Here is a 27848-nt window from a genome sequence, read left to right as displayed (position 1 = left end):
CCCAGCAGTCCCCGGGGCCTCCTGGGCCTCAGCAAACCCCCCAAAGGGGAGACCACCTGTGCGCGCAAGCAGGTGAAGCCCCTCGGACACAGCGCAACGCGCAGGGAGGTTAGTCTCAGGCTCCTGTTTGATTTGGGCACCTGGTCCCTGGGCTCTGCCCCGGACCCGGCCCCCCACCAGCCTCCCACCTTCCAGAACGCACTTCCAGCTGCGGCCCTCCCTGCAGGCTGGACCCCCAGGCCCCCAGGCCGCCCCACGGCACGAGGGCAGCCCCACGAGGGCACCGCCCACCCCGCAGCCGCCGCCCTCAGGGAGGCGCATTTACCTTCAGTCCTCCGCAGACGGGACACGCGGAAAAGAGAGCCGGAGGGGGCCCCGCGTGGGGGGCGCCCGCTTCCCAGGGCTCGCCCGGCCCCGACGGGGCCTCTGTCGCCTGTCCCCGCCGTCGCTCGCCCAGCCAGCCGGAGGGACACCCCGCCGCCAGCCGGCCGCCCGAGTCCCCGGCGGCTCCGTCGCTGGCGCTGCCCTGTGTGGCGGGGGGCTGGTCCCGGGCCACCTGGCGCAGGCTGCGGGGCGTGTCGTAGTGGGGCCGCGGCGCGGAGGGTACCTGGTACTCGGCCGCCCCGGGGGCGCAGGCGCACAGGCCGGGCTCGGGCACCACGCCTCCCGGCAGGCTGAGCAGAGAGCCTAGCTCCTCGGCCCCGCGCCACACGTCCAGGCTGCTGCCTGCGAAGGACGAGAAGCTGCCCGAGTAGGAGGAGTGGCTGCCCGTGGCGATGCCGCTGTCCGAGGAGCTCTGGCGGCCGACCTCCTGCAGCTGCCGTGGCCGCAGCGGCCTAGGGGGTGGCCTCGAGGCACCTGCTGCGGCTTCCCCGGGGGCCTGGGCGGCCGCCAGCCCGAGACCCTCCGGCGACGCGCACGCCGAGGACGGGGACGGCTCTGGCCACGGCACGAGCCGGCTGCTGGCGCTGACGTCTGAGTGGCTGGCCTCTGACGACGAGCTGGACAGGCTGCGGTCGTCCCCTGAACGGAGAGTCGGGGGCTGAGACTCCTGTGGGGCTTGGGCTGCCCCGGGGTGGGCTGGGGAGCCTCGGTGGGAGCTGACGTCTAGCCCCCCCACGCCCCTGCCCTGCTGAGGGCCTGCGCTCTCCGGTCTCCAGTCGCCACCCTGGGACGGCTGACCCACACCCTGCCTGGACCTCCACGCCCAGCGTCACCCAGGACGGCCCCTTCGCCCACACCAGTCCCCTCCCTGCCGCCCCCCTGGGAACCAGACGTGAGCCCTTCCTCCGGGAAGGTGGCGGCCCTTGCGCACCTGAGCCCCCGGCTCTAGGGGCCTGGATGGAGAGGCCGCCGTCCCCACTCTGCACCCGTGGGACTGGCGACAATCACACAGGACAAAGGGCCCGCAGAGCTCCCCCGCCTCTGGCCCAGGAGACCCCGGTGCAGCCCCCCACCCACCACCCCCGGGAGCTGCAGCGTCCCCTCGAGGGCCCGCCGGCCCTTTCTGTCCCTCTCCCCGCGGAGCACAGCAGCTGAGGGGCCTCGCTCCCGGCAGCCAGCACCCCTGAGCCTTCTGTGTGGGCACAGACGGTGAAGCCACAGCCTCACCAGGCCACACCCCGGTGGCTGGGAAGGAATTCGAACCCAACCCCCCAGCCGGCACCCACGGGGCACCGTGCTTACGGTCAGCATCCAGGCGGGAGCTTAGAGAGTGTGGCATCACGAGTGAGAGAAGGAATGGAACAGAGGGAGGGGCATGAATGAACGAACAGGAGCTGGGAGGTTGCCTTAAAGGGACAGCTGCGGCCCCAGGGCCACTGGCCCCCCCTCACGGCCCAGGCCATGGCCCTACCTGCGCTGCCCGGCCAGCCGGAGTGGGAGAGAAGGCTGAGCCGCTTCTCCAGCCGCAGGGCTTCCAGGGCCTCCTGGGCCACGCGCTCCTCCACGGCAGGGCCCCCGGCGCTCAGGTCTGCAGCAGAGGGGATGGTCAGCGAGGAGGCGTCCCCAGCCCTGTCCCCGCGGCCCACCCACTGCTCAGGACATCACAGTTACCCCAGCATTGACAGGGCGGTGTGGACCTCGGTCCAGTCGCAGCACCACGACAGAGCCCCTGGGAGCCCCAGCTCCTCCCCACGCCAGCACCCCAGCTGCCAGACACCAAGCTCAGGGTACCCAAACCACCCCCGTCCAGGTCCCCGGCCATCATCCTGTGTCCTGGGCCCAAGGACAGCCCCCCTGACCACCAGCAGATGTCCCGTGCCCCAAAGTGGACAGTCCCTGCAGTGGATCAGGACACTGGCACACCCTCCTGCTGCTGGTGAGGCAGCAGGACGCTGGCACTGGACGAACTCACAGCCCCACCACTTGCCCTCCCTGAACCTCACAGCCATGACTGCAAAACGTGGGAGCAGAGACAGTGCACGCCACGCGCAATGGGACCAAGGTGGGAACGCACAGGACATGCTTGGGGCAGGGTGGACCCCGGAACTCTATCTTCTCCCCTTCCCCCTCCCCACTGTATGTGAGGCAGGTCCTGCCTCTGGGCCTTGGTGCCCAAGTGCGTCTGACCGAGCAGCGGTCAGCTTGAGAAGACACCCCCGAATCTCAGTGTTAAGGCTGCTGACCCAATGGAGGCCACATCTCAAGAGTCCCCAAAGATCACAGCCTTCCAACACGACACCGGCCAGGCTCAGCGAGCAGGGACCCACCAGCCCCGTCCACACCCCAGCTGTCCACCCCTGCCCCATCCACGCCAGCCCCCTTCTGATCCCGGCCACCCACACCACTACCTGCGGCTGCAATGCGGTAAGCCGCCAGCAGAGGGCGCTGCCGCACCACCCAGCAGAGCCCGGGCGGCGAGGCTCCGGTCACAGGAACTGCCTCCTTCCTCCCCAGCCCGCCCCCCCCACCCCGCCCCCCGGGGCCGCTTGGGGGGTTGCGGGGCTGAGGGGCCCACGCTGGGAGAAAGGGGACCTGGCACGTCGCCAGCCCCTGTCTCCCTAGGAGGTCCCCCTGCCCCCGACCTGGCTATGGTGTCCATGCAAGGAGGCCACGGATGTGAGCTCACTGACCACCTGCTGCCCGGCCACAGGCCTTGGTCTCCCACCTGGACAAGGGGACAAGCGCTGCTTGACTGGGGCGAGGGGAGTATCGGTGACCCTGGGTACCACCCACCCGGAGGGCCTCGGTCAAAGGAAGCTGCGATGACAAGGTCAGCCTTTGTCCCTGCCATGGGCTTGGGCCTCCCCGGCCTCCCCGAGGGAAGAAACGCCCAGCTAGCGTGGCCCTCCGCGGGCCAGCGCCATCCCTGGTCCAGGACTCTTGAAGAGCAGTGTCCCAGCCACAGCCAGGGAAGGGGGAGAGAAGGCCAGGCCAGCTCATGCAGCCCTGGCACCTGCCAACCCGATGCGCTGAGACCCCAGCTCACAAGACGACTTCCAGCCCGAGCTCTGGCTCCCACGGAGCCAGCCTTGACCCCAGCGCCCGCAGGCGAGGTCCCAGCCCAGGTCTGGGAGGCGGGCCGGCTCGGAAGGTCTTCGGGGCTCCGGGCTCGGGCCTCTTGCTGGCCCACCTGGTGCAGCTGCAGTAATTGTCCCAACAGAAAGCCTCCGCCTCGGAGCGTCCCAGCAGCTCAGACCCCGTGGAGGAGGGGCTGTGCCAGTGCGAACGCCCCCGGGAGCCCGAGATCAAGCAGCCCACCTGACCCTCCCGCCAGGCCGGGCTCCCCAACTCCGGCACCCACCTGGGAGAACAGGCCGCAGCCCAAAGGGGCCCTTGGTCGGGGAGATGCCGCGGACAATGCAGTCGAACAGGAAACTGATCTGCTCTCCCTCGGCCGAGGACAGGAAGAAGACCCCAGCCCCTGCAGAGGGAGGACAGACCCCGGTGTCAGCCTGGCCAGAGCTCAGGTCGGTGGGGCCCCTGCAGGGCGGGCTCAGGGCCGCTGCGCGGGGACTGCCCACAGAGGCCTGAGCCAACCCGTGAGACCCCCCCGCCCCGCCCCGAGCACCGCGGCGATGTCCCCACGGCACTGTGGTGACGTGAGCCATTCAGGCGGCTCAGGCCACACGCCGGCTCTCCCAGGCCTGAGGACACCATCCCGGCCTGAGTCAGGGCTGCAAGGCCTCAGCAAGGTGGGAGAGGGCGTCCTGCCTGCTGGCCCCAAGCCATCAGTCATCTCTCGTCTCCCAGGCTGGTAAGAGGAGCTGGGGCGACTTCTGGAGGATGGGGGTCACAGAGTGGGCCGAGGAGGGCGTCCCAGCTGCGTGGAGAGCCCAGCAGCCCCTCCCTCTGGCCCACGCTCCTTTGAGGGGTGGGCGGCGGGTGCACTTCCAGGAGGGCGGCTGCGAGACCTGGTTTCCTCACCCGGGCTGTGGTGAGGGGAGGCTGGCAAAATACAGGCGGTGGCTCCTGCCCTGCAGACGAAGCAGCCCGGCCCACCTCAAAGCCCCTCCCCTCTTCCCGGGCTCGTCTTCCGGGTGGGGGGCACTGGAGCCCCTGGTGCGCAGCTGCAGGGCTGAGATCCAGCCTCGGGGCTCCCACCCACAGAGGTGATTTTAAAAGACACGTTTACATACTGAGATACGGGAAAGTCATCGTGGCTCATACACGAGTTCACTTGAATTTGATGCTAACTAGAAGAGCCTACTCGTGGTCTATCAAATTGTACATCTGCTTTAATTATTAGAGGAAAGGGCACGTCGACCAGCAGTAAAGACTGTCCACGTTAAACATAAAGATTAAATAAATGCCCCTCCTCCTTCGATGCTAAGCCCCCCTCCCAGGTGCCAAGGCCACGCTGACTCTCTGTGTACGCGCTGGTCTGTTCTTTTATTTTTTTTTTATTTATTTTTTTTTTTTGCGGTACACGGGCCTCTCACTGTTGTGGCCTCTCCCGTTGCGGAACACAGGCTCCGGACGCGCAGGCTCAGCGGCCATGGCTCACGGGCCCAGCTGCTCCGCGGCATGTGGGATCTTCCCGGACCGGGGCACGAACCTGCGTCCCCTGCATCGGCAGGCGGACTCTCAACCACTGCGCCACCAGGGAAGCCCTGTTCTTTTATTTTTATTATATTTTGAAACCTTGAAGAAACGTCACCCTGACTTCTTTGATGGTCTTTGTTCTGACAAGATATAAAGCTGTGCTGAAAACCCTGCTTTTCCGGAGTCTTCTGGGAAGCAGGTTTCCGGGCTCGTCCTCAGTTTGGCTCCAATAAAACTCTTTTCTATTCTTATTATTGATGGTTTATTGATTACTTTCGTTGACAGAGGGGAGGCCCGGCTGGGATCCCAGCCCAGGGGGCTCGGCTGGAGGGGGCACGTGGACCTGCAAGACGCCAGGGCGCAGAGCGGCCGCAGGGCCCTGCGCTGTGCCGGAGCCCCGCCAGCGTGAATGAAGTCCCGCGGCCGAGTGAATGGGGCACCGGGTCACCGGGGCTGGACGCCCGGCGTGGCGTCACCACACAAGAATCCCTCGCTGCCTCGTCCTCCTCCCTCTGCCCAAAGAAAGGCCTGCACCCTCTGGAAGGAGGGTGCCCGGGGCAGACGGGGAAGCGGCGCACTGAAACTGTCCCGGTCACGCTCACTGGCACCGAATCCCAGGGACCCAGGCCAGTCCCACACGTGGTGAGGCCGCCGTGCCCCTGGGCGGCCACCAGGGCCCAAACCGGTGACACGCCCGCTCGAGAGGTGAGAAAGCAGACGCCCAGAGAGGGGCCACGTCCTGGCACCACGGAGCGTCTGAGCAGACGCAGAGCCAGGCCCACCCTGGGGGCCCCCGGGGGCCCCACGAGGCTCGCTGCCCAGAGGGGCTGGGTTGGGGGATGGTCCCGGGACCTTGGCCGACGGCGGGCGGGCGGGGAGGAGGCCCCGTCCCGGCCACCCCCGCTCCCCGGGGCCAGGCCTCTAATCCGGAGCTTACGGTCAGCTGGCAGAGGCCTTGGCACAGTCAGTCCCCCGACTATAAAAAACCACATGACGGGGAGCGGGGCCGGCGGCATTCCACGGGAGTCTGCGAGCTCCCGAGCCTGAGCCTCACGACCAAGGGACGAGGCCTCCCGGACCAGCAGCGACCTCCCGCTGCCCCGTGGCTCCCCTCCCCACCCCAGGCTGTGGGGACAACAAGCTCCCCAGGTGTGCCCGGCCCGCCTGACACACCTCCCCCGGCACGGCCGTCCCCCCCCACGACTCCCCGCAGCCGCCCGTGACACCCCTTCGCCTGCTGAGACTCTGCTCGGGTGACATGGCCTTTCCTGACCCCTGACCCCTGACGGTTCACCCGGTGATGCTTTCAGGGGACACCTCCTCTGGGGCAGACCCCCCGACCTTTTACCTCCCGGGTCTGACGCTGTCCCGGCCACCAGGCCCAGCACCTTGAGGCAGGACCACTTCTGAGTCGTCCATAGTCCCCTGCGTCTAACCCAGGGTCAGGCACCCAGGAGACCCCCGCGCTCAGTGTAGATGGAAAGGGGGGCGTGGAGGCAGCCGGGCCCCTCCCCTCCCCAGGGAAGGGCTCCCCGCATTTCTTGTTTGCTTATCTGTTTGGGGGAGGGGAGGCAAGCTAGGGCCTGGACCCGTTTTGCCACGTTGTACTGGTGTGGTCACTGTCACGACGCCCCCCGTGCCTCCTCTCAACCACGTCCATGAAGGCTCCACCCCGAGGCGGGCTCTCTCCCGGGGTCTGCGCCACAGGAAGTAACCGAGGGACGCTCCTTAGGGTTTGGGGCCGAGGCCTTAGGGGCTGGAGACCCCCACGTTTGCTCTCCTGGAACCAGCCACCCTGTGAGGAAGCCGGCTGTTCTGCTGGAGGGCGAGGCCCCGGAGGAGAACTGAGGCGTCCCAGCCAACAGCCAGCACCAGGGCCCCAGGCCGTGCCTGAGGCCACCCACCAAACGCCACTGCCCGAGTGACCCCAGTACCCCATGCAGAGCAGACCACTGACCCACAGAACCGCAAGCCAGGAAACAGCACTAAGTTTGGGGTGTCTGTCCCCCAGCAATAAATAACATGGGAAATTAATAGACGGAGGAGAGAGTCCTGCGGGTCCACGGACACAGACGCTGCGGGTCCTCAGGGGTGCAGCAAAACTCGCCCGCGTTAGAAATATCTCCAGCCACGAGAAAGCAAGGCCTTCCTTCAAACGTTCAATGAGCCCAGCTGGATCCCGGCCGAGGCCCAGCTGGAGCTAGTCTTTAATCTGCAGCCTGCAGACCTCTGTCACTGGACCCCATTAAGAGCTCAGTCCCCCGCTCCTCAGAGAACAAGCATCCCACCCTTTGCTGACAAAGACCCCACGGTGAAGTCCAGTCGAGGACAGAGTCTGAAGGCGTTGGAGGACTTTCCTGCCGAGAAGGTTCTAGAAAGCTCAAGTCCAGACAGCACCGATTATCAGTCAGGAAGTTGGCACAGCTAACTGAGCCCCTTGGGATATTATTTTGCAGAGTTTCCTAATAGAGTAAAACATCTGGTAATTAATGTTTCGTGTGTCTCTGCCCTTATTGGGGAAGAAAGAAGCACAGTTCAATGAAATAAGTTCACTCGAAATGAAGTTTTAAATGTCACCTGATCATTTCATACCCACTAGGAGGACTACTATTTAAACAGCAAGAAAAAGAAAACTAAAATGAGACCGAAAAGAAGTGCCGGTGAGGCTGCAAGGAACCGGGCCCCCGCACACTGTTGGTGGGAATGTAAACCGGGGCAGTCGTGTGGAAAACAGTGTGGCAGATCCTCAAAACATTCAACAGAGAACCTCCGTGTGATCCAGCAATTCTACTTCCGGGCACACACCCAAAACAATTAGAAGTGAGGTCCTGATGAGATATTTGCATACCCACGTTCATAGCAGCATCACACACAATAGCTAAAATGCGGAAGCGATCCAGGTGTCCATCGACAGATGGATGGAGAAGCAAAATGTGGTCCATCCATACGGTGGAATCTGATTCAGCCTTAGAAAGGAAGGGAATGGTGACACCTGCTACAACGTGGACGGACCCCCAGGACACTGCGCTGAGTGAAACAAGCCCGCCACAAAAGGACAAATCCTGCACGATGCCGTTTATATGAGGTCTCTAGAGTCATCAAACTCAGAGATGGAAAGTAGAATAAAGGGTGCAGGGCTGGGCGGGGAGAGGGGATGGGGAGAGAGTGTTTAATGGGGACAGGGTTCGGGAAGACGAAAAGATTCTGGGATGGGGGTGGTGATGGGGGCAGAATCATTGCATGAATGTGCTCACTGCCACTGAACTACGTGCTAGAAGTGCTTTAAATAGTGCATTTTGTGTTATGTGCATTTTGCCACAGTAAAACAAAAACGAACAAGACCAAAAAAACAAACAACTCCTCCGGGAAGCAGGCTCTGTCCCGTCCTCGAGCGAGCCGTCTCCCCACCCTCTTCAGCCCATCCCATCCCCATCCGGGCAGGAGGCAGCCACGCAATGCAGGCACCTCACATCCTCACGGCCGCTGCTAGATGCCAGCCGCCTGCCCTGACAACACCGCCTGCACACAGCGGGCATCTCCCACTTGGAGATGTGGGATGAGGCTCGCGTGCCATCACATCCAGATGGTCCCAAGAGGCCACCCTGCAGGTCCCCAAGGTCAGGAGGACACGGGGCCTGCTTTTCTGCCTAGGAGGAAACAGACTGAAGCAAAACACCCCAAAAAGGAATCCCCGAGTCTGCTGAGAGCTGAAAAGTATCTGGTCCTGCCCCACTTAACCCCAGGGCCAGGCGGGCGCTGGGCTGGCTGGCAGCACAGCAGGGCACGCAGTGTGGGGTCAGGTCCCCCCAGGGCCAGACCTCGGCTCCAGCACGCTCAGAGGGACAGGCCAGGGCAACTCACGGACAGCTCCGTGCCTCAGTTTCCCTGCCTGTAAAATGGGGATGTGCACACACCACGTAGGGTTGGTGTGAGGACCTAGAACCCCACGAAGTATGGGGCCCTGCAAGGGGGTCTCTTGGGGTGACTATCACCCCAGCCCCATCTCTCCCTGGCCCTGTGCAATGGAGGCCTCCCTGGACACCCAGAGTGTCACCTCCCTGGACACGCAGAGCGCCCAGAACCATCCCGTATGCAAATGCCATAGTGGACTACAAAAGGGTGACAGATTCCGGGCCCAACTCCCACCCCCGGAGCAGAGACTTCAGGGCAGAGGGCTGAAATCAACCACAAACCTGTCAGAAATGTGACAGGGGCCCTAGACCCCAAGGGGAGACTCAACCTCCAAGTATAAACCTGAACATGTTCTTGACGGGGCCTCTGCACAGGCTGCAACCCAGCCTGGGACGCCTGCCCCACCACTCAGGTTCACCTCCAGAGGGCCTCCCCAATGCTCCCGGCAAAGCACTGGACCGCTCAGCCCAGGCCCACGCTGCTGGGACCCTCGCCTGGCCTCGCCCTCCTCCCCGTCCACCCCAGGCTGGTCCTCCCTCCCTCCCCCTCTCACTCACCGCCTTAACATTCCTGAACCCACAGGCCCTGCCCACCCACCCAGCTGCCACCCACAGCAGGACCCTGCCTCAGCGGGTCCACATCTCACGCCCACTCACGGCCCCTGCCTCCATCCCGTCTGCACCCTGGGGCCACAGTTATCGCCCTCAACACAGATCTGTGGGTGGCACTGTCCTGCTCTAGCTCCTTTGATGGTTCCCTGCTACCCTGGGAACACAGTGCAAGCTCTGGTCCAGATTCCTCCTCTTACCTCACCTCTGCCACCCGGCACACACTGTTCCCGTCACCCAGCCGCGCTTAATGTACGGCTGGAGCACCTTCTCTCTTCCCCCCAGCCCTCCCTACCTTCGGCGGCTGGGCCAACTCCTATTCACCCCGCAGAGGCCCCACTCAGGTTCACCTCCAGAGGGCCTCCCCAATGCTCCTGGGCTGGGGTCTGTGGCCCTCCCCGGCTCCCCTTGTGGCCCCGAGGATTCTAAACGCCTTGTGTCCTCCCACACAGGCTGAGTCTCCCCAGCCGTGTGCTCCCAGCTCCAACCCCTCACCCAGTGCAGGCCACAGAGAAGCCCCTGAATGCATTCCCTCCTCCCCAAGATTCCTGGGCTTCAAGACCAGGGCTCCAGCAGTTCCAGCGAGACCAGCATTTGGACCACAAAAGAGGCACTTAAGGGCTTCTCAGAGCTGGACAGGCGTGGCAAGACGGTCTCTCCCTAGTTCAGAGCTTCTCCTTTACGCACATATAAAAATCGTTTTAAAATGCTCACTGCACCCCAAGGGGCTGACAGGATGGCCTGGACCCCAAGGAGCTAGGGAGAAGGAGGGGAAGCGGCCTGCACAGACTCAGGAGCCAGCCTGGGACCCCCGCCCTCCACCACCTGCAGAACTCCTCAGCGTCCCAGGACCCCGCTCCTGTCCGCAGCCGGCTCACACGGACGTGGAAATGCCCTTGAAGTGCCCTTGACAGGACCTGCCAATGTAAAGGACGGGGACTTCCTCTGGGGCCCCTCCTCCTAGAAACTTCCGTTCAAATGCCCCCCGGCCCTCTCCAAAGCCCTCCCCGGGCTCCAGACCGCGGACAGACCCCACTCTCCCGGGCCCACCCTTCTCCCTGCCGGCTGAGCCTCTTGCTGGGGAAGGGCCCCCAAGCCTCTGTGCCACCCTCACCAGCATGCCCTGCCCCCGCCCTGCAGCCCTAAACACACACAGCGGGCCGTGACCACCCCAGAGAGAGAGAATCGGGCCACGCTGGGGGACCTCAAGCTCCCGGCCACCAAGCCCAACCCCCATCCGAATCATCTGCACAGGCTGTCGTCCACGTGGAGGCCACAGAGAGGACCCGGAGCCCCACAGAGCCCCCCCGCACACCTGCCCGACCCCTCCCCCACACGCTCCAGGGCCCTCTCCTGACATCCAGTCATCCACGCCTCAGGACGGGTGAAGGGGGCCAGGGTCGAGTTACTGCTCTCTGGAGTGGTCTGAGGCTGGAACCTGCCCCAGGGGAGAAGATGTTGATTCCTTACATCCAAAACCCTCCAGGGCCTTCTGGGGACTCTGACCCACTCTCTGTCCCGGTGCCCACAGACTCATCGAGATCTCAACGCTGGTACCGTCACCGTTCAGGTGACCCCTGTCATGGGGTGAACGGTGGCCCCAAACGATAGGTTCACATCCTGGAGCCGATGACTGTGGCCTTATCTGGAAAAGGGTCTCTGCAGGTGCTCAAGTGAAGGCTCGCAGACAGACCATCCCCGAGGGTGGGGCGGCCTTGAATCCAACGACTGGTGTCCTACAGAGACGCCCCGTGATGCCGGAGCAGAGACGGGAGTGACGCGGCCACAAGCCCAGGCACACCTGGCGCCCCCGGGAGCTGGAACAGGCAGGGAAGACCCTCCCCCGGACCCCCGAGGGAGCCCGGCCCTTCCCCAGCTTTGACTTTGAACAAAACGGTGAAGGAACAAATTTGTGTTGTTCTAAGGCCCCGGGTTGTGGTCATTTGCTACGTGGCCCCAGGACCCTAACTCACACCCCTTCCTGGACCTGAACTAGCCGCCCTCCTCCCAGGACGGCCCAGGTCCTGAGTGGCCTGGTGCTCTGACCACACGCACAGGGGTGCACCGTCCCTTCCCACCCAGCCCTGCATCGAGTCTGGTAACAGCCTAAAAACTGGCTTAAACCAGCAGAGCAGCGGCAAGCTTGTCCCTGGAAGAGAACGGAGCCCAGTGGGACCTGCCGGGGGCAGAGGGTCGGGACAGGCTGGCCTAGCCGCCCACCACCGTGTTCGGCCACCATTGACCGGGTGGGTTTGGCCAGGGGCCTCCAGACAGCCTGGAGGGGAGATGAGGATGCCCAACAGGGAGTCTCTCTCGGTCCAGGGTCCCTCAGCGGGAGGGAGAATGTCCGGCCTGCAGCCTGCAGGTCAAGGCGGATCCGCTGGGCCAGCCCGGGTTTGTGGACGGAGCTAACTCGAGGCCTCAGGCAGAACCAGGGCGGCCCTGTCACAGTTCACGCTGGGGACCCAGGGAAGGCACAGCGGCTCGAGGTTCAGCTTCTGCGCTCGCAGGAAGCGCTGCTCCGATGCCTGGAATTGCTGACGAGCGCAGGAGGAGCCCACCCACACCAAGAGTCAGAATTTTCAACCCCGAGGCCTCAGGGGAAGAATATCTAGAGGGCTCTATTACATTACGTCCGGGCAAATAAAACGGTCTCCAAGGAGCCGGTCCTCCTGGCCTGCCCCCGCTCGAGGGCACAAGCCAGCACCAACCCCAGGTCTGAACCCCAGTCCTCAAAGCAGCCACAAGCCATCCTGTCTGAGGCTCAGCGCGCAGGGATTCCACAGTTCCAGCCAGGACGCTGGTCTCTCCCCCCGACCCTGCCCGGGGTGCCCCCGGGAGCTCCAGGGCCCCACATGGAGGAGATCTCGGAAGGGAAGGGCCGCCACGTGCCAAGTACGCTGTGACCTGCGGCTCCCGGCCAGCCACGCGAGGGAGGGAAACAAAGCTGGGCCAGGGTCCCCTGCACCACCCGCTGCTGTCACCTCTGATGTACCAAAGACGAGGTGGCCCACGGCTTGTCCAGCAGAAGGGACTCTGGCCAATGTCCCATGCGCCCTTCCACAACAGCCCAGGCAGGCAGGCCGATAGCTGCGCTCACCCCTCACTCATGCTCAAAAACTCCAGAGGGGAAACGCACAGGCGCAGCCGCGGTCAAGGCCCTTTGGGCGCCGTCTGCGGCCGCCCCACCAGCTCCAGGGCCACTGCGCCAAACTGCCCGCCCCAGAGGTCCACCTACGCCTCCGCTACATCACCCCTCCCTGCCTCTCTGCCTCCCCAAGCTTTTAACCTCCCCCAAGCCCAGGACCAGGGAGCATCGTACAGTTCAGTGGCTACAGACATCTTGCTGCCTTGAGCAGGAACCTGGCCCTCACCTGCTTGTTCACCTGTTTGCTAAGCGCCTTTGAAGCCTACATCTTGTCCCCTCAAAGGCAGGGCCCTGCGGGCTGCCCGGCTGGGCCGGATCAGCCTGTCCCGCCTCACACACCCCTTGCAGAATGAGGGGGCCAGGTGCCCAGCACGCAGCACAACCGTGTCCTCTGTCCAGAGAGATCCAGGCATGACCAAGGCCCCAGAGCCAGGTGGACCCCATCCTGGCCATACCGAGCGTGTGCCAGGCCCTGCGGTAGGCCCTGGCCATCTGCATGCTCTCATGAGGCTGCGGGTGGCAGAGAGGGGGGCGGTTAATGCCCCTTTACGGGGGTGGAGAGGTGGAGAGAGGTCGCCCCCGGCTTAGAGCCTCCATCCACCCTGCACACGAGGGAGAGGCCGATGATCCCCCGACCAGGGTCCCAGGCTGAACGGAGGTGGGGATGCACAGCCCACAGCCCAGCACACTGACCGTGGCCCTCGAGGCCGCCCAGCTGGTCAGCAGGAGGCCCTCGGCCAGCCGCAAGCCCGGGGAGGCCACGCAGATAGGCTCGGCCCCGCTGGAGAGGAGGGAAGGGACTTCTCGCTCCCCGGGGTGACGGCAGGTCCACAGAGGCCCCCAACTCGGAGAACAGCAGGCTGGGGGCACTGGAACATCCCCCACTCCCACCACGCCCCTCCCGGCCTGGAGGACAGCTTGCTGGAGCTCGGACACCACCTCGGCCCTCGGGACCCCTGCCTCACGCTAGGCCGTCGTGTTCGGCCCCCACCTGTGACGTCCGGCCTGGGAGGGCCAAGGGAGCTGGCGGGTCCACTACGGAGTTTCTCAGCACATCCTCAATAAATGCATCTATTCTTCTTCTTCCCCCTTTTTTTTTAAAGCCAGCCTGAGCCGCTCTGATGCTCTGTGACCTGGGACGTAGGCCCATGAGCTGCCTCCGGGTGGCCCCTGCACGGGCTTCCTGCGGGAGGGGCCCTCCTCTCAGCCTCCAACAGCAAGAACAGAGACGGCTGAGGGTCTGGGCTCGACGTTAAAAGACATAACCCTGCCGTGTCCCCGAGAGGCCAGCTGCAAGCAGGAGGGTCGGCTCTGAACCACGGTCGGGCCAGGAAGCCGGGAGGTCTGGGGCTGCCCACGGCCCAGGGTCCCCACGGCCCACATACTTACAGTACCCACACCTGGTCCCTCCTTCAAAGATGAACCCGCTGGGCACGGCCCCATAGCGCCGGAGGTCCGACAGCTTCCACTGCCCCGTGACGGCCGGAGGGACGTCCCTGGCCACGACGAGGATGTCATTGCAGAGGTGCAGGGTGGCAGGTCCGCTCTCCAGCTTGGTGCCTGGAGCCACGGTCACGTGGAACCTGTGCACTAAGGGCGGGGCAGGGGCGAGAGGGCGTCGCTGGGGCAGAGGCGGGGGAGGGGGGCGCAGCTTCCCAGGGTCAGCTCAGAGGGCAGGTCTGCCCCACCCCGCCTCCCAGCGCAGCGTCCAGCCCCGAGGTGGCTACACTCACCTCTCCCATCCTCAGGGGGCCCCCTCCCCACCCTAACTTGACCGCGGCGAGCTCCAGTGAAAGCTCACACGTGCCTCCTGGTAGGCCCACGGCCTCAGGACTCCCGTTCACAGCACGTCCTCTGAGAACCCCCGCCCAGGGTAGCTGCTGTGGTCCCATTTCACAGATGGGGAAACAGAGGCCCAGGAGGCCCAGCCTCCCGTTGGTCCGTGGAGAGTCTAAGGTCTGCCTCACAGCCCAGCCTGACCGCAGGGATGCTCGGGAAACCGTGGACCCCTGCCCTCTCCAGTTAGGGGTTCTCCCTGGAGCCGAGCAGGACAACTTGCTCCCCGAGATCTCATCCACTACCCCAGCTCGGCGCTCTGCCCTGAAGCCCCTCTGAAGGATGGTCTTCTCTCCCCAGATGGCTCCCACCTCGGAAGAGGGTGCACCCCGGAGTAGCCGGGCCCAGGAGTGGACGGCGGCCTACCCGCCCGTGCCCACCAGCCTCATCTCCAACCCAGAGGGGCCCAGTCCCAGCCCCACCTCCTCCTCCCTGAGACCCACCCAAGCCCCTGCAGTGGGGCGTCGAGGGGGCTCCTAGGCAAGGAAGCCCTGAGGGCCTGCCGTGCCCGGCCCAAGGAGGCTGGGGGTCAGCGACCCCATCAGTGTCCTGGTGATTTCTGGCAAGGTGCCGAGACAGGGCACCAGCTGCCTCTGTGCAAGGGCCCTGCCTGCCCCGTAGCAGAAAAGGAGCCGTGCCCTGAGCCAGGCTGAACTGGCGGGAACCGCCAACCGCAGAACTTTCTGGAAAGGCGCGGCTCTTCCCTTCTTCCACTGCATCCCCTCACTGAGCCGTCCACACGTCCCCAGACTAGGGGACTGCTCTGGGGGCACCCGGAGGTGGGGGGGGCCGCAGCCCGCTAGCCGGGCTGGGCTGGTGTGAGGTGAGCAAGGCCCTCACCTGGGCACAAGGCAGCGGCCAAGGTCACTGACACTTTAGTGATTATTCAAACAACAAAACTTAATGCAAAAAGCCCACAGTGAGCGAGACAGCAAATGTGTGAGTCGGGACCAGGCTGGCCGTGGCGCTGGGGCGGCTGAGGACGGGAATGTCTGAGGGTGGCTCGGAGCCCAGCTTCGCTCTGAATTCTGACACTTTGTTCGTCACGGGCTTTTGGCTTTAGTTTTGAATTTTTAAAATACGGTGTTAAAATATCACGGGTTTCGAGATAAATTAGGACGTGGGGATGAAAATATACACACTACTCTATATAGAATGGGGAAACAAGAAGGACCTCCTGTATAGCACAGGGAACTCATTATCTGTAAGAAATTATAATGGAAAAGAACATGAAAAAGAATATATGTGTGTAACTGAACCACTTTGCTGGACGCCTGAAACTAACACAACATTGTAAATTAACTCTACTTCAATTTTTTAAAATTTTTTAAAAAATATCATGGGTTCTGATGGCTCAGCTGGGGGCCCGCCCGCCTCTGCTCACACAGCCGGGTGGGCAGCAGGGCTGAGAGGTGGGCTGGGTCCCCCCATCTCCCGAGAGCGCTCCCCGCACCCCGCTACTCCCCTTGAGGGACACGTGGGGGACGGCACTCCCGACACCGCGCGGCTCCTGCCGCCCGGCTCTGGGCCCAGGCGGCCCCGTGAGAAGCCAAGGGCAGCACTTGCAGATCACTGCTCAGCCAGCCGCCCGCTGGGGCTAAAAGCTCTAGTTCAGATGAATGGGGTCAAAAGTTAGGGAGCTCAAGAGGGGCCGGCCCCCCAGCCCCCCGCCCCAATTGCAGCTGAGTGGAGGGCGCTCCGCAAGCACTGGGCTCCGTGGCCTGCAGTCGCGTCCTGGCCTCTGCAGCCCGTCGGTGGGGCCCGCGGGACGCTTCAGGACAGAGGCTGGGCCCCCGGAGCCCCGCACCGGTGTCACTCACCCTCACCCAGCGCGTGGCGGATCCGGGCGTCCCAGGCGCACATGGCCTCCCGGCTGTCGAAGCCCAGCATGACGGCCTGCGACAGGCAGACGATGGCCAGCGTGTGGGCCAGGCCCTCGTAGGGCAGGCCGGGCTCCAGGCCACAGATGTCCTCCAGCGCGACGCTGCTGCGCTCCCGCATCCCGCGGGCTCGCTCCGACCTGTCCTTGTAGGCCAGCATCAGCAGGCAGTCTGCGGAGGGCGCGGGGGCCGTCAGCACGCAGTGCAGTGCAGCTGCCACCCCGGCCCGGCCCCCGCCCGCCCGAGAGTCTGGCCCCGGCCACCCTGCACCTCCACCTCCCCACCCACACGGCCCCGGCCACACAGCGGAAGAGGGCTCAGAACAAGCCCTGGCTGGCCCGCCCACCTGACCCTGGCCCCCAGCCAGGGCCTCCAGCCTGCCGCAGACCCTGGGGCCACGGGGGCCACACTCAGGCTGCTGGCAGGACAGCACGGAGCCTGCCCGGGGACTCAGGCCTCCCGCCTCGGCCCTGCAAGGGTGGCTTCCTGCCACACCCAGAGCCACTTCACCTCCTGGATTTCTCCGTTTCCAGGGTGTGAGCCGGACTCCAGCGCCGGGGAGGGCAGGAGGGCCACTGGGCTTGGGTCCCTCTGCCAGACGCGACACGAGCCGCCCCCGAGAGCCTGCAGGGGACGCGCCGGAGTCTGTCTCAAGTTCCCATTTCCCTCAACACCCTCATCGCTGTGCTGGTATCCCCGCCGCTCCTGGCCGCCTGTGTGGCCCTGGAGAACCGCCCTAGCTCAGAGCACGAGCGACCCCGCTAAGCGCACCCAGCGCGGCCGCCGCCCGGTCTCTGATGAAGGTGAGGGGTCCGGGGCCTAACGTGAACACTGAAGTGTCGGACAGCCCTGAGCCCCGCACGCTCGACGATCAAGCCCCGTCGTCCGGGCGGGAGGGGACGGAGGGGCGGGCGCGGGATGAAGCGATGAACGGCTTCCCCCGGCCCAACCCCCGAACGCTGGAAAAGCAGCCCCACAGACCCAAGTGACAACCAGATCCCGACGAGCTGGACTCAAGACTCATCTTTGCCGCCAGCGGAGAACAAGGGTGGTGCTTCCTGCCTGTTTGCCATCGAACCACAGCCACAGCCCCTTCCTTATGAAGGCGGAGGGTGGACAGTCTGTTCCGGCCACCCGTGAAGGCAGCCCCAGGCAGTACATAGACCAGCCTCGGTGACTGGACTCCAACACGCCTGTATTTCAAAATCCGGGGATTGTGATGGGGGAGCTCCACTTCCTATCTGACACCCTGCTTGTAGGGTTTGAAATGCTTATGTCAGAAGAAAGTAAAGGTGTTCTCATTTTGAGGGAAACAAACAAAACCCCAGAACCCACAAAAACCCATCTGCCCACCCAAGGGTTCCAGCGTGTTCCCTCCCGAGCACGGCTCCCTTAGGAAACTCGTGGCCCGGCCCGGAGAGGCATTAGTCACACACGTGGCATGAAGGGCATATGTTGTCATGGAAGTGCTCCCGGATGTGTCACCAGAGGCCCAAGACGCAAAAGCCTGGGGAGGCGGTGAGCACAGAAAGACTCCCAGTAAAAATGTGTGTGGACAAAGGGAAGCCACCGAGGCAGCTAGGGAAGGGACCACGGGCGTGATGACAGCCTGCCAGCCACACGGGCCGCCCCATCCCCGGACACGCCGACCCCTCCTGCCACACCTCTCCCCAGGGAAGGCCGGCATCTCTCTCGGTGGCTTTTCTAGGTAGCTGTCTGTCCCATATTTCCAGTCTCCCCACTCCCACCCTGGAAGATGAGCTCTCGAAGGCAGGCCCTCTTCTGCTGGAGCAGTGACAGCCCCATCACCTGGCACAGGTGAGGGTGAGGGCCTTCTGTCACAGGACACACCATTCGCTTTAGTTGTGGCCTTAACAGCAAGGCAGGGCCAGACTGTCACCCCTTTGTTCCAGGAGTTATGCTCCCAGTGATACAGCCGAGAGCAAAGTCCATAACCCTTTCTGTGAAGAGTCACACAGTACCTGTTTGCGGCCACGTGGACCACGCAGTCTCTGTCACAACTACTGAACTGCAAGAGTAGCCGCAGACCACGCATAAGTGAATGGCTGTGTTCCAATAAAACTTTACAACAGAAACAAGCCGCGGGCCGCATGTGGCTCAGGGCCCTGGTTTGCCGACTCGTGGTCTAGAGCCTCGTCTGCTACGAGCCCCTGTGTCGCCCCATACGTCACGCTCCTCAGACGCCTCCTGCTGCCAAGCAGGTGTTGCCGTCCTGGATGCCTGCACTTGCCAGGCTGGCTTGGGGACCTACATGTGAGAGCCAGCATGTGTCCCCGAGACCCTTTTCCCTGGCTCTAACCGAAATGCAGCTCACATCCTACTCCTTACAGAGATGTGAGAATCAATGCGTACACTCGCCCGCCTGCACTGGGGTGAATGGGGGCCCCCAAAAGACATTTCCACGTCCTGACCCCCCCCAAATCTGCAAACATGACCTTATTTGGAGAAAGGGTCTTTGCAGACGTGAACAAGGTAAGGATCTCAAAATGAGTCACCCAGGATTATCCGCGTGGCCCTAAATCTAAAGACGAGTGTCTTGGGACTTCCCTGGTGGCGCAGTGGTTAAGAATCCGCCTGCCAATGCAGGGGACACGGGTTCGAGCCCTGGTCCGGGAAGATCCCACATGCCGCGGAGCAACGAAGCCCGTGCGCCACAACTACTGAGCCCACGTGCCACAACTACTGAAGCCCACGCACCTAGAGCCCATGCTCCGCAACAAGAGAAGCCACCGCAGTGAGAAGCCCACGCACCGCAAGGAAGAGTAGGCCCCGCTCGCTGCCACTAGAGAGAAGCCCGCACGCAGCAACGAAGACCCAACGCAGCCAAAAATAAATAAATAAATAAATAAAATTTAAAAAACCAAAGACGAGTGTCTTTATAAGAAACAAAAAAGGAAAGACGAATGCACAGAGGAGAGGCCACGAGAAGCCAAGTCACAGAGTGACGTGCCCACAAGCCCAGGAGGCCTGGAGTCGCCCGAGCCGGAGGAGGTGGGAAGGGTGCTCCCCAGCGCCTTCAGCGGAAGAACGCTGCTGGATTTTGGGCTTCCAGCCTCCAGAGCACATTTCTGTTGTTTTAAGCCCCCCAGTTTGTGGCAATTCATTACTGCAGCCCCAGGAAGCTAACACACCCTCAGCGTCACTGATTTCATTTTACATATGGACAGAACAGGGCGAGGGTCAGGGCTGTGTGACAGCCCCACCTTCCGCCTGGTGGAAGCCGCCCAGAGTCACAGCCGGGCCACGGCTGCCGCAGCTGCCGTCCAGCCGCTCAGCCGGCACCCTCCAGCCCCCCGGCACCCCCCGGCACCCTCCAGCCCCCCCCCCCCCCCCCCCCCCCCCGCACTGGGCTCCTCTAGCTGAGGCGGAGCTCCGCTCCTGGGAGGGGCGTGGGTGGGGCCCTTTGATGGGCAGCTGCCCCACCCCCTTCCCTCCCCATCACTTCGGGCCGTGAATTGATCTTATTTTTAAAACCTGTTCTGTGAGGAGCGCTGTTTAGTGGAAAGCTGTTCAGTACCGGGCACCAGAGAAACAGAAATTCTCGGGTCTGGGCCTGAGACAAAGCAGGTCGTGCCCGGGAGAGACAGCACCAGTGCCCCCGGGAGCAGTGACACCACCAGCCCTTCCCGCAGACGCGCCGCACAAAGGGCCACGGGAGCCTGCACCGACTGGCCAGCTCCACAGGGGACCCTCGCTGGGAGCACCCAGGGCTGCGCCCCTCGCAGGAAGCCCAGCGAGCTGGTCACTCGGCGAGGTGTCGAGGAAGCTCACTGGCCTTCCCGCCCTGCGCCCCGGGCCACCCACTCCCGTGGCCGCTTGATCTCCACGCCGGGCCACGAGGGCCTGAGGACCCTGCTCACGCAGCACCCACCAGCTGAAGCGCGGAGCCGCAGGGGCACAGCCAGGCTGCAACCCGGCCCTGGGCGCCCAGACTCCAGGGGCAGGAGATGAAGCCGCCGCAGGGCCTGGGCGGCTCGCGGCCGGGGCAGCTCTCGGCCAGGGGTGGAGGGGGCCGGGGTCATCGTAGTGAAAGGAGGCACGGATGGGGCGATGATGAAAGTGTCAAAGAGTAAACCAAGGGGGTGCACGCGGAGGCACACGCACACACACTCCTGTGCACGTGCCCAGCCACACACTTGATCGCGCGTGCGTGCTCACACACGTGTGCTTACACGTGCATACCTGCACGCTTGCACATACACACGCACATACTCCACCACTGTGCATGGGCGCCACAGTGGGGACCAGCTGACCCGGTTCACGTCCCACATCCGTGTTTGGGAACCCGTCCCTCAGCTCTTAGAGCCTCTATTTTCCATCTGAGAAACGGACGCCACTCACCCTGCGGAGTCAAGGCAACAGCACAGCCCCAGCCTGGCACACAGAGGCCCTCGGTGAACGCCACACGCCAGCAAGCACAGAGCGGGATGAGCAGGGGCCGCAGCCTGGGGCCTGGGACCTTCCCCATCACCACGACACCCAGGGGCGCGTGCCCGCCTCTGGGGTCAGCCCACCCCTGCCCTCTGTGGGCCCTGCTAACCACAAGGGCCACTGAAAGACCCCCAGTGGGGCCCCTCGGAGCCCACCCCACCTCTTTTTCCGTCCCTCAGTGGGGCGGCCTCCCCCATAGCCTTCAGCCCAGTTCATTCTGCTCACGAGCAGCCCGGGGACCCAGGGAACACAGCCCGGCTTCTGCGGAGCTGAAACCCAAGAGGGGAGACAGTCAAACGCTGAAAAAGGTCGATAACGAAGAAAACTCTGAGGAAGAGCTGTTCAGGGGACCGGCATGTGATGGCGGGGGTGGACGGCATGTGGGAGTGGACGGCATGTGGGGGTGGACGGCATGTGGGGGTGGACGGCATGTGGGGGTGGACGGCATGTGGGGGTGGACGGCATTGGGGGTGGACGGCATGTGGGGGTGGGCGGCATTTGATGACAGCAGCCATCATGGGGCCTGAGCACGAGGGTCAGAGCCTCTCCCAAAGGGACAACGGACTCCCAAGGGATATAACGCGCCAGCCCGGCAGCACCTCAGGGAACAGCACTGTGCTAGAGGGAACAGCCAGTGCAGAAGCCCAGAGGCAGGGACCCCATGGGCAGGGCTGGCATGAAGGGAGGGGAAGAGTGGTCCAAGGTGTAGGCGGGCTCCAGCCAGGTGGGCCTGCTGAGCCAGGCCAAGGCCGCATCCCAGCACACCAGGGGCCCCGAGAGCTGTGAGCAAAGAGGGCCCAGCCTGGCTGCGTGTGGCGAAGGGACACAGGGCGACAGCAAAGCTCCAGGCCCCTGCAGCTGTCCAGGCCAGAGGAGCTGCTGGCCTAGGCGGAGCAGAGGAAAGGGGGCCCAAAGCTAGGCTCTGCAGTAACCGTGGTGACAGCGGGAGGGGCCTTCCCTCTGCGGAGGAGCGCTAACTCATGGGACCTCTTGGTGGGTGGATGATGGGGTGAGGGGAAGGAAGAGGAGGGCGATGCTGGACTGGGGAGGGGGGCACCTGGGGAGGGGGTGCAGGGCCGGGGGCAGGGGGCGGGTTGGGGTTCAGTCCCGGACACGTGAGCCTGAGAGGCCCATCAGACGCCAGGCGGCGTGCACACAGGCAGCTGGACACACGCGTCTGAAGATGTAAAAATAACCATGGAGTCAGGCACGGGCACTCAGAGGCGTTTGCAGCCCGGGGCTGAGAGCCTGGGGAGGGCGGGTGGCCGGGAAGACGCAAACCTCCGGGCCTTGTGGGGGGCAGGGGGAGCTGGGAGAGGAGACAGAGGTTGACGCCCACCCACGGGACACAGCGGAGGAGCGGCTGTTGGCTTTAGCCCTCAGAGGTCACAGTGACCTTGGGCAGCACCTTCAGCAGAGCAGCTGGGCAGTGGGCTAGGGGCAGCCGAGCACTGGGGATGGGGGCTGCTGACCGGGCCGCCAGCCGGAGCCTGAGGCTGAAGCCGAGGGACCCCCGCTGACCCGCTGGTCCAGGCCTGTTCCCGATCCAGTTCCGGGAGAAGCACGTTCACCGTGTACGCAGGGCGCAAGGGGGCTTCACGGGCTCCCACAGGCAGGCTACCCCGACCTCGCCGGCAGCAGTGGGAACGGACGGTGCCCCAGGCCCAATGCGCGCCCACCACCCGTCCACCCTCCGCAGGGACCGGCTAGGACTCGTCCAGGGCACACAGTTGGTCCAAGCAGAGGCGAGACCTGAGCCCAGGTGCTCCGATTCCCGGTCTGGAACCAGGGGCTGCAGGAAGCCCTGGCCCCCTTCTCGAGGTCTCCGTGGGGACGGAATGCCTGGCCACCACCCACACCCTGTCCTTGAGTGCCTGCCCAGCCCAGGACTGAGGAGTCACGCCCATTCCTGGGGGACACGGCAGATCCAAGGCCAGAAGGGGGGACCGGAGAAGGGACCCTCCCCACCATCACCACCTGGGACGCCCAACCTCTCGGAATGCGCCCACCTCAGTTAGCAGAGCTGCCACTGCACAGGAGAGGCACGGGCACAGGCAAGTGGAACAGCTCAGGCGGCTTAAGGGGCAGGTGTCCCGAGGCCGCGGTTCCCGGGCAAGCTTGCAGGGCCAGATGTTGCCGAGAGTGGCTGGGCTCACGGCACCTCACCTGGCAGGCCCCAGCCCCCGCCAGGCTGCCTGTGAGGGGTGACGCTGAGTCAGGGATCCTGCCCTCCAGGAACTCAGCGCCTGTCTCAGGGCAGGGATAGGAAGGGGGTACTGGACTAATACCTCACCTTCAGTGGCAGGAGCAGGTGCTGACCTCCCAGCCGGCCAAGGGCTTGTGGGCAGGAGGCAGCACCCAGTCATTTGTGGGCCAGCCAGTCTCAGCCCCTGTGCCTATAATGACCCCCCAGAGGCCCTGCCAACTCCAGGAGTCAGGGTCCCTCCCGGGGGCTTTTCCGGGCTGAATAAGGCCCCCGCAGCTTGCACAGGAGTTGGTGAAGCCCTCGGAGCTCTGAGGGCCCTCAGAGCGGACGGCAGGGGAGCTGCCCTGGCTGCGCAGGAACCCTCTGGGTGCCACACCTGTGGGTGGGCCGCCCCCTCCACAGGGCAGCCACGCGAGAGACACCTCTCCCACCATCCTAAGCCTCAACCCGGGGAGGAAGAGAGGGGCTGCCCAGGGTCACCAGGGGGGCGCCCAGACCCCCCTCCTCTCAAGGGAAAGGATCCAGGCATGAATCCTCTGGCCAGGACAGAGGTCGAGGCCCCAAGGAGCACAGTCCCGCTGAAGTATTGCTCCCTTTTATAAAGATTGTTACTTCTGTCAGTGAGAGGTTTTCCCTTTCACTTTAAGTGAGGACACGGGGGCGGGGAGGGGGAGGCTGGGGCGAAGTGAGAGCGGCATGGACATATGTACACTACCGAATGTAAAATAGACAGCTAGTGGGACGCAGCCCCACAGCACAGGGAGATCAGCTCGGTGCTTTGGGACCACCTAGAGGGGTGGGATAGGGAGGGTGGGAGGGAGACGCAAGAGGGAGGGGAGATGGGGATATACGTATAGGTATAGCTGATTCACTTTGCTATACAACAGAAACTAACCCAGTATTGTGAAGCAATTATACTCCAATAAAGATCTATTAAAAAAAAAAATCAGGGCTTCCCTGGTGGCACAGTGGTTGGGAGTCCGCCTGCCGATGCAGGGGACGCAGGTTCGTGCCCCGGTCCGGGAGGATCCCACATGCCACGGAGCGGCTGCGCCCGTGAGCCATGGCCGCTGAGCCTGTGCGTCCGGAGCCTGTGCTCCGCAACGGGAGAGGCCACAGCAGTGACAGGCCCGCGTACTGCCAAAAAAAAAAATCAGAGCTTTTCCTTCCTTCCACTAACTAAACTTTATTGTAAGAAGAACAAGTGGTCCTGGTTAAGAAAAGCAAAAACAGGAGAAAAGACCCAAAGCGGAGAGGGGCCCTCCTACCCCCGCCCGCCTGCAGCCCCCGATTCCCTCCTAACCTCTCCTCGTGGGCCCTCCTGGGAAGGAAATACTTTTCAAAAACAAGAGTCCTGCGTTTCCATGACGAGAAGGCAGGGCGGCCCCTCCTCTCTCCTTCCCAGGCTCCCCCTTGGCTGCAGCCAGGATCTGGGGAGTCTTAGCTGTGGGGACCCCAAGTACGAGGACCTGCCCCCAACACCCAAGGCCACCAGAGGGAGCTGGTCTTCAGGATAAGGGGGGCCAGGCGGCTGCACCTCTCCCAGCCAGGCCCCCCAACACACTAGAGAGGGGCCAGCTCATCAGCTAGGGGCCAGGGAGGGGAGAGCGAGGAGGGTCCGGAGCCTCTGACCCGTCGGGGAACCATGGCCACTGGCACTGACCGGGAGGGAGAGAGGGGGAGGGCTGGCGAGAGCCGGGCAGTGGGTCAGCTTGGCAACTCCGCCTCAGGCCAAGCACCCGCAAGAGGATGACCGCGGCCCTCATGCAGCGTGAGGATAAAGGGGGCGCTGCTAAGATAACCGGCAGCGACCGCGGGGGTTCTGAGACCCTGGGGACCAGGACGTGAGACGCAGGGCTCAGAGTGGACAGCAGCCCAGAGGGGCCGCGTCCACCACCCCTAATCCCCTCCCTGCCCCCAGTCCCCGGCCCAGTCCTGCCCGAGCGCCTTCCCCCTCTTCTCCGCGATTTCCCCTCCAGTCCAGTCCTGGTTCCCCGACGCCCCCGGCTCTCTACCGCTGGGCTGCACGTGGTGAGACCCAGGAAAGGCCCGATGACCACAAGCCCACTTATAGGCTCAGAGTCTACGGTGTTGAGGACCCACTGCAGACTCCCCGGCAGTGCTCGAGGGCCCCCTCCACAGGTGTCCTCCAGGGCCAGCCAGAGCTCACCTCTCAACTAGCGCTCTCGGATACTGGCATAAAATCCACCACCAGGGGCTGCAGATCACTACCCCCCCTACCAAGAGGGACAAGGCCCACCCCGGGACTGCTCTTCGGGTGGGCCACCTGTCCCAGAGGCCGCACAGGCCCTGGCTCACCACCGTCCCGGCAAGCAACCCCCACCCAACAGCCAGCCCCCTGCCTCGGGCCACAGCCTCCCGGATCAGCACGGCCTTCACCCCCGCCTCTGCCACCCTCAGCTGGCCGGTGCCCCCATTCCCTGCCGGCTGGGCACCCCCTCCCCAGCTCTTACCCTCCCCCACCCCTGCCAGGCGTCCCTGAGCTCCCCAGGACTAGGACCCCACAGCTCCAGATGCAGGGCCTGGGCATGAAAGACTGATCGGCTGAACGAAGGGTGCACGGCGCCCAGGCCCCCTTGGAGGGGAAGCTGAGGCCCAGGCAGGAGGTGAGTGTGTCCGCGGCCGAAAGCAGACCCTTCTATCACAACCACGAGGCTCCCAGAGCCAGCTCAGCAGAAGGGATGGAGGAGAGGACCCGGGAGGGGCACAGGGAGGGGGCCCTCCACACCCTGCCTAGGAAATGGCAGACACCCCAGGCGTCCCGGAAGACTCTCGGGCAGCCTGGCACGTGTGAGGCAGCGTGCGCTCACACCCCCAGCATCCCACACAGACCCCCGGGAGCCTGGGCCGGCTCCAAGGCACCTGTCTCCGGAAACAGCTGCAGCTGCACAGCTCAGAGCCTCCGGCCGCTGAGCTGGAGATGCCCGGCTCCGGGGCTCCCAGCCGGCTCCTCCCGGCTGGGGTGCCGGCTCCGCTCAGGGGGCTGGGAGGGGGCCGTCCTCTCCTCACGGGACGGATCCCACACACAAGGTAGATTTCACTCTTCTCCGTTCCTACCTGGCGGCCCCGCCTCGGCTCCACCTGGGGAGGCTGGAAGGGCCGCCTGGGGTCAGCGCTGCCCGGAACACCCATCCGCGTTTGGATTCAAAGACACGACTCAATCCCCAACTGGGGCAGAACTTTCTGGGATGCTCCCTGCCGCGTGATGGGGGAGGGGGCCAGGACAGGCTCCTGCCCTTTCGCCCCTCGGGCCTCCATCGGCTCCCGCAGGCCCCTCCGAGCCTCAATCCGCCCTTCTGCCAAGGGGGTCCCCGCCCCGGGCCTGGAGTCTGAGATGACGGCTCCCGGGCCCAGTGCGGTCGCGGAAGGGTCCCGCGTCCCGGCGTCCACGGCAGGCGCAGGCCGAGGCGAGGCCGGAGCGCTCTCCGGTTACAGCCCTCGGCCCCGGCGCCGCCGGCTATTTCGGGCGAGCTGGCCGCGCTCCGGGCCGGCCGGGCGCAGGAGGCCGCCGCCGCCCGCCCCGCGCCCCGCGCCCCGTGCCCGCGCCCCGCGCCCGCTCACCTGCCACCGGCGACGGCTTGCGCAGCACCAGCCACCTACTCTTCCACTGCGGGGACAGAGGGAGCGTGAGCGCCAGCCCCGCGCCCCGCGCCCGCCGCCCGCCCCGAGCCCCGCGCCCCGCGTCCCGCGCCCGCCGCGCGCCCCGACCTTCTTGCCGTCCCGCAGCTTGACGTGGCCCTCCACCAGCGCCGCCTCGGTCATCTTCTGTCATGGTTCCCGCGCGCCCGCCGCGCCTCTGCCCGCCGCCCCGCGGCCGCCCAGCCCAGGGTCACTTTCAAAATAGCTCCGGGAGGGCCCTGCGCCGGCCGGCGGGGCGGGCGGGGCTGCGCGCGGGCGGGGCGAGGTGCGCGCCCAGCCGGCCCTGCCCTACCGGCGCCCCGCCCCGGCGCTGCGCCCCGCGGCACCTGAGGCCACCTGAGCGCCCTCCGGAGCCAGGCACATTGCGGGGCTCGGCCGCTGGCGCTCCGGCACTGCTCACCCCGGGGCGGGGGGCGGGGGGAGCGGGCTCCCCTCCAAAAGCAAAGGAAACGCCGGACGGGAAGGGGGCGTCCGCGCGTCCAAGCGCTTGGCCCAATTTTAAAGTGCGCCTCAACCGAGCTGGCTTCGCCCTCCGGCACCTGTCCCTCCCACCACCCCGAGCTGTCACCAGACACCGCTGACCACAGAATGACCGTGGGTCGACCCTGGCCGAGACATTGCCCCGCCCCCCAGCCCTCCAAGCCCCCTCTCTGCTCCCCCCAGACCACCCCCGCTCCCCAGGCAGGGTGATGGAGGGGGGTTCATTCACGTCCCCTGGCAGCAGGAATCCCAGGGCAGGTTGCTGCCCAGTAGTGAGTGGGACCACAGTGCCGCGGTCTCCATGTCTGGTTCCCCCGGCCCCGGGGTTGAGAGCTATCCCTCCGGGCAAGGATGGCACAGAGGTTCTCTGCTGCTCTATAAAGGCCCCCGAGAGTCCCCTTTGCAGTGGGGGAGCGCTGACCTCCCGGATTTCCCCTCCTCCACCCTGTAGCTCCAGCCCAGCTGCCCGCTGTTCTTTGGGAACCCAGGCGGTTGGGGGACCTGGCAGGTCGACATCTCAGACTTCAGCCCCCATCTATCTCTAAGACAACCTCTGACAGTCACCCCTTCAGGAGCAACCAACAAGGCGCGGGGCCAGTGGCAGAGATGGGGCAGCTCCCTCGAAGAGCGAGGAGAAGCAGTGTACCCTACGCGAGGCCCCACTCCAAGGGAGCTGATGT

At 64.6% G+C, this 27848-nt stretch overlaps 1 protein-coding gene across 4 annotated transcripts; it reads right to left on the bottom strand.

Annotated features, from left to right (window-relative positions):
- Positions 1-307: 307 nt before the first annotated feature.
- On the bottom strand, positions 308-26811 carry DOK7 (docking protein 7; the record flags this gene model as incomplete). Of its 4 annotated transcripts, none has more annotated exons than XM_082837529.1 (7): positions 308-1023; positions 1856-1972; positions 3746-3865; positions 14044-14244; positions 16311-16541; positions 26611-26656; positions 26758-26811. In XM_082837529.1, 7 exons carry the CDS (start codon positions 26809-26811, stop codon positions 308-310), a joined length of 1485 nt encoding a protein of 494 aa, XP_082693655.1. The 4 variants fall into 4 exon arrangements, with proteins under 4 accessions (XP_082693655.1, XP_082693654.1, XP_082693656.1 ...); XM_082837528.1 differs by having other exon boundaries at positions 3746-3971; positions 14044-14150; XM_082837530.1 differs by having other exon boundaries at positions 26782-26811.
- Positions 26812-27848: the final 1037 nt, after the last annotated feature.

Source organism: Leucopleurus acutus, assembly GCF_964270905.1.
Source record: "Leucopleurus acutus genome assembly, chromosome: 4".
Classification (NCBI taxonomy): domain Eukaryota; kingdom Metazoa; phylum Chordata; class Mammalia; order Artiodactyla; family Delphinidae; genus Leucopleurus; species Leucopleurus acutus.
Note: the sequence above shows the minus strand (reverse complement) of the source record. Positions and strands in the feature narration are given on the sequence as shown.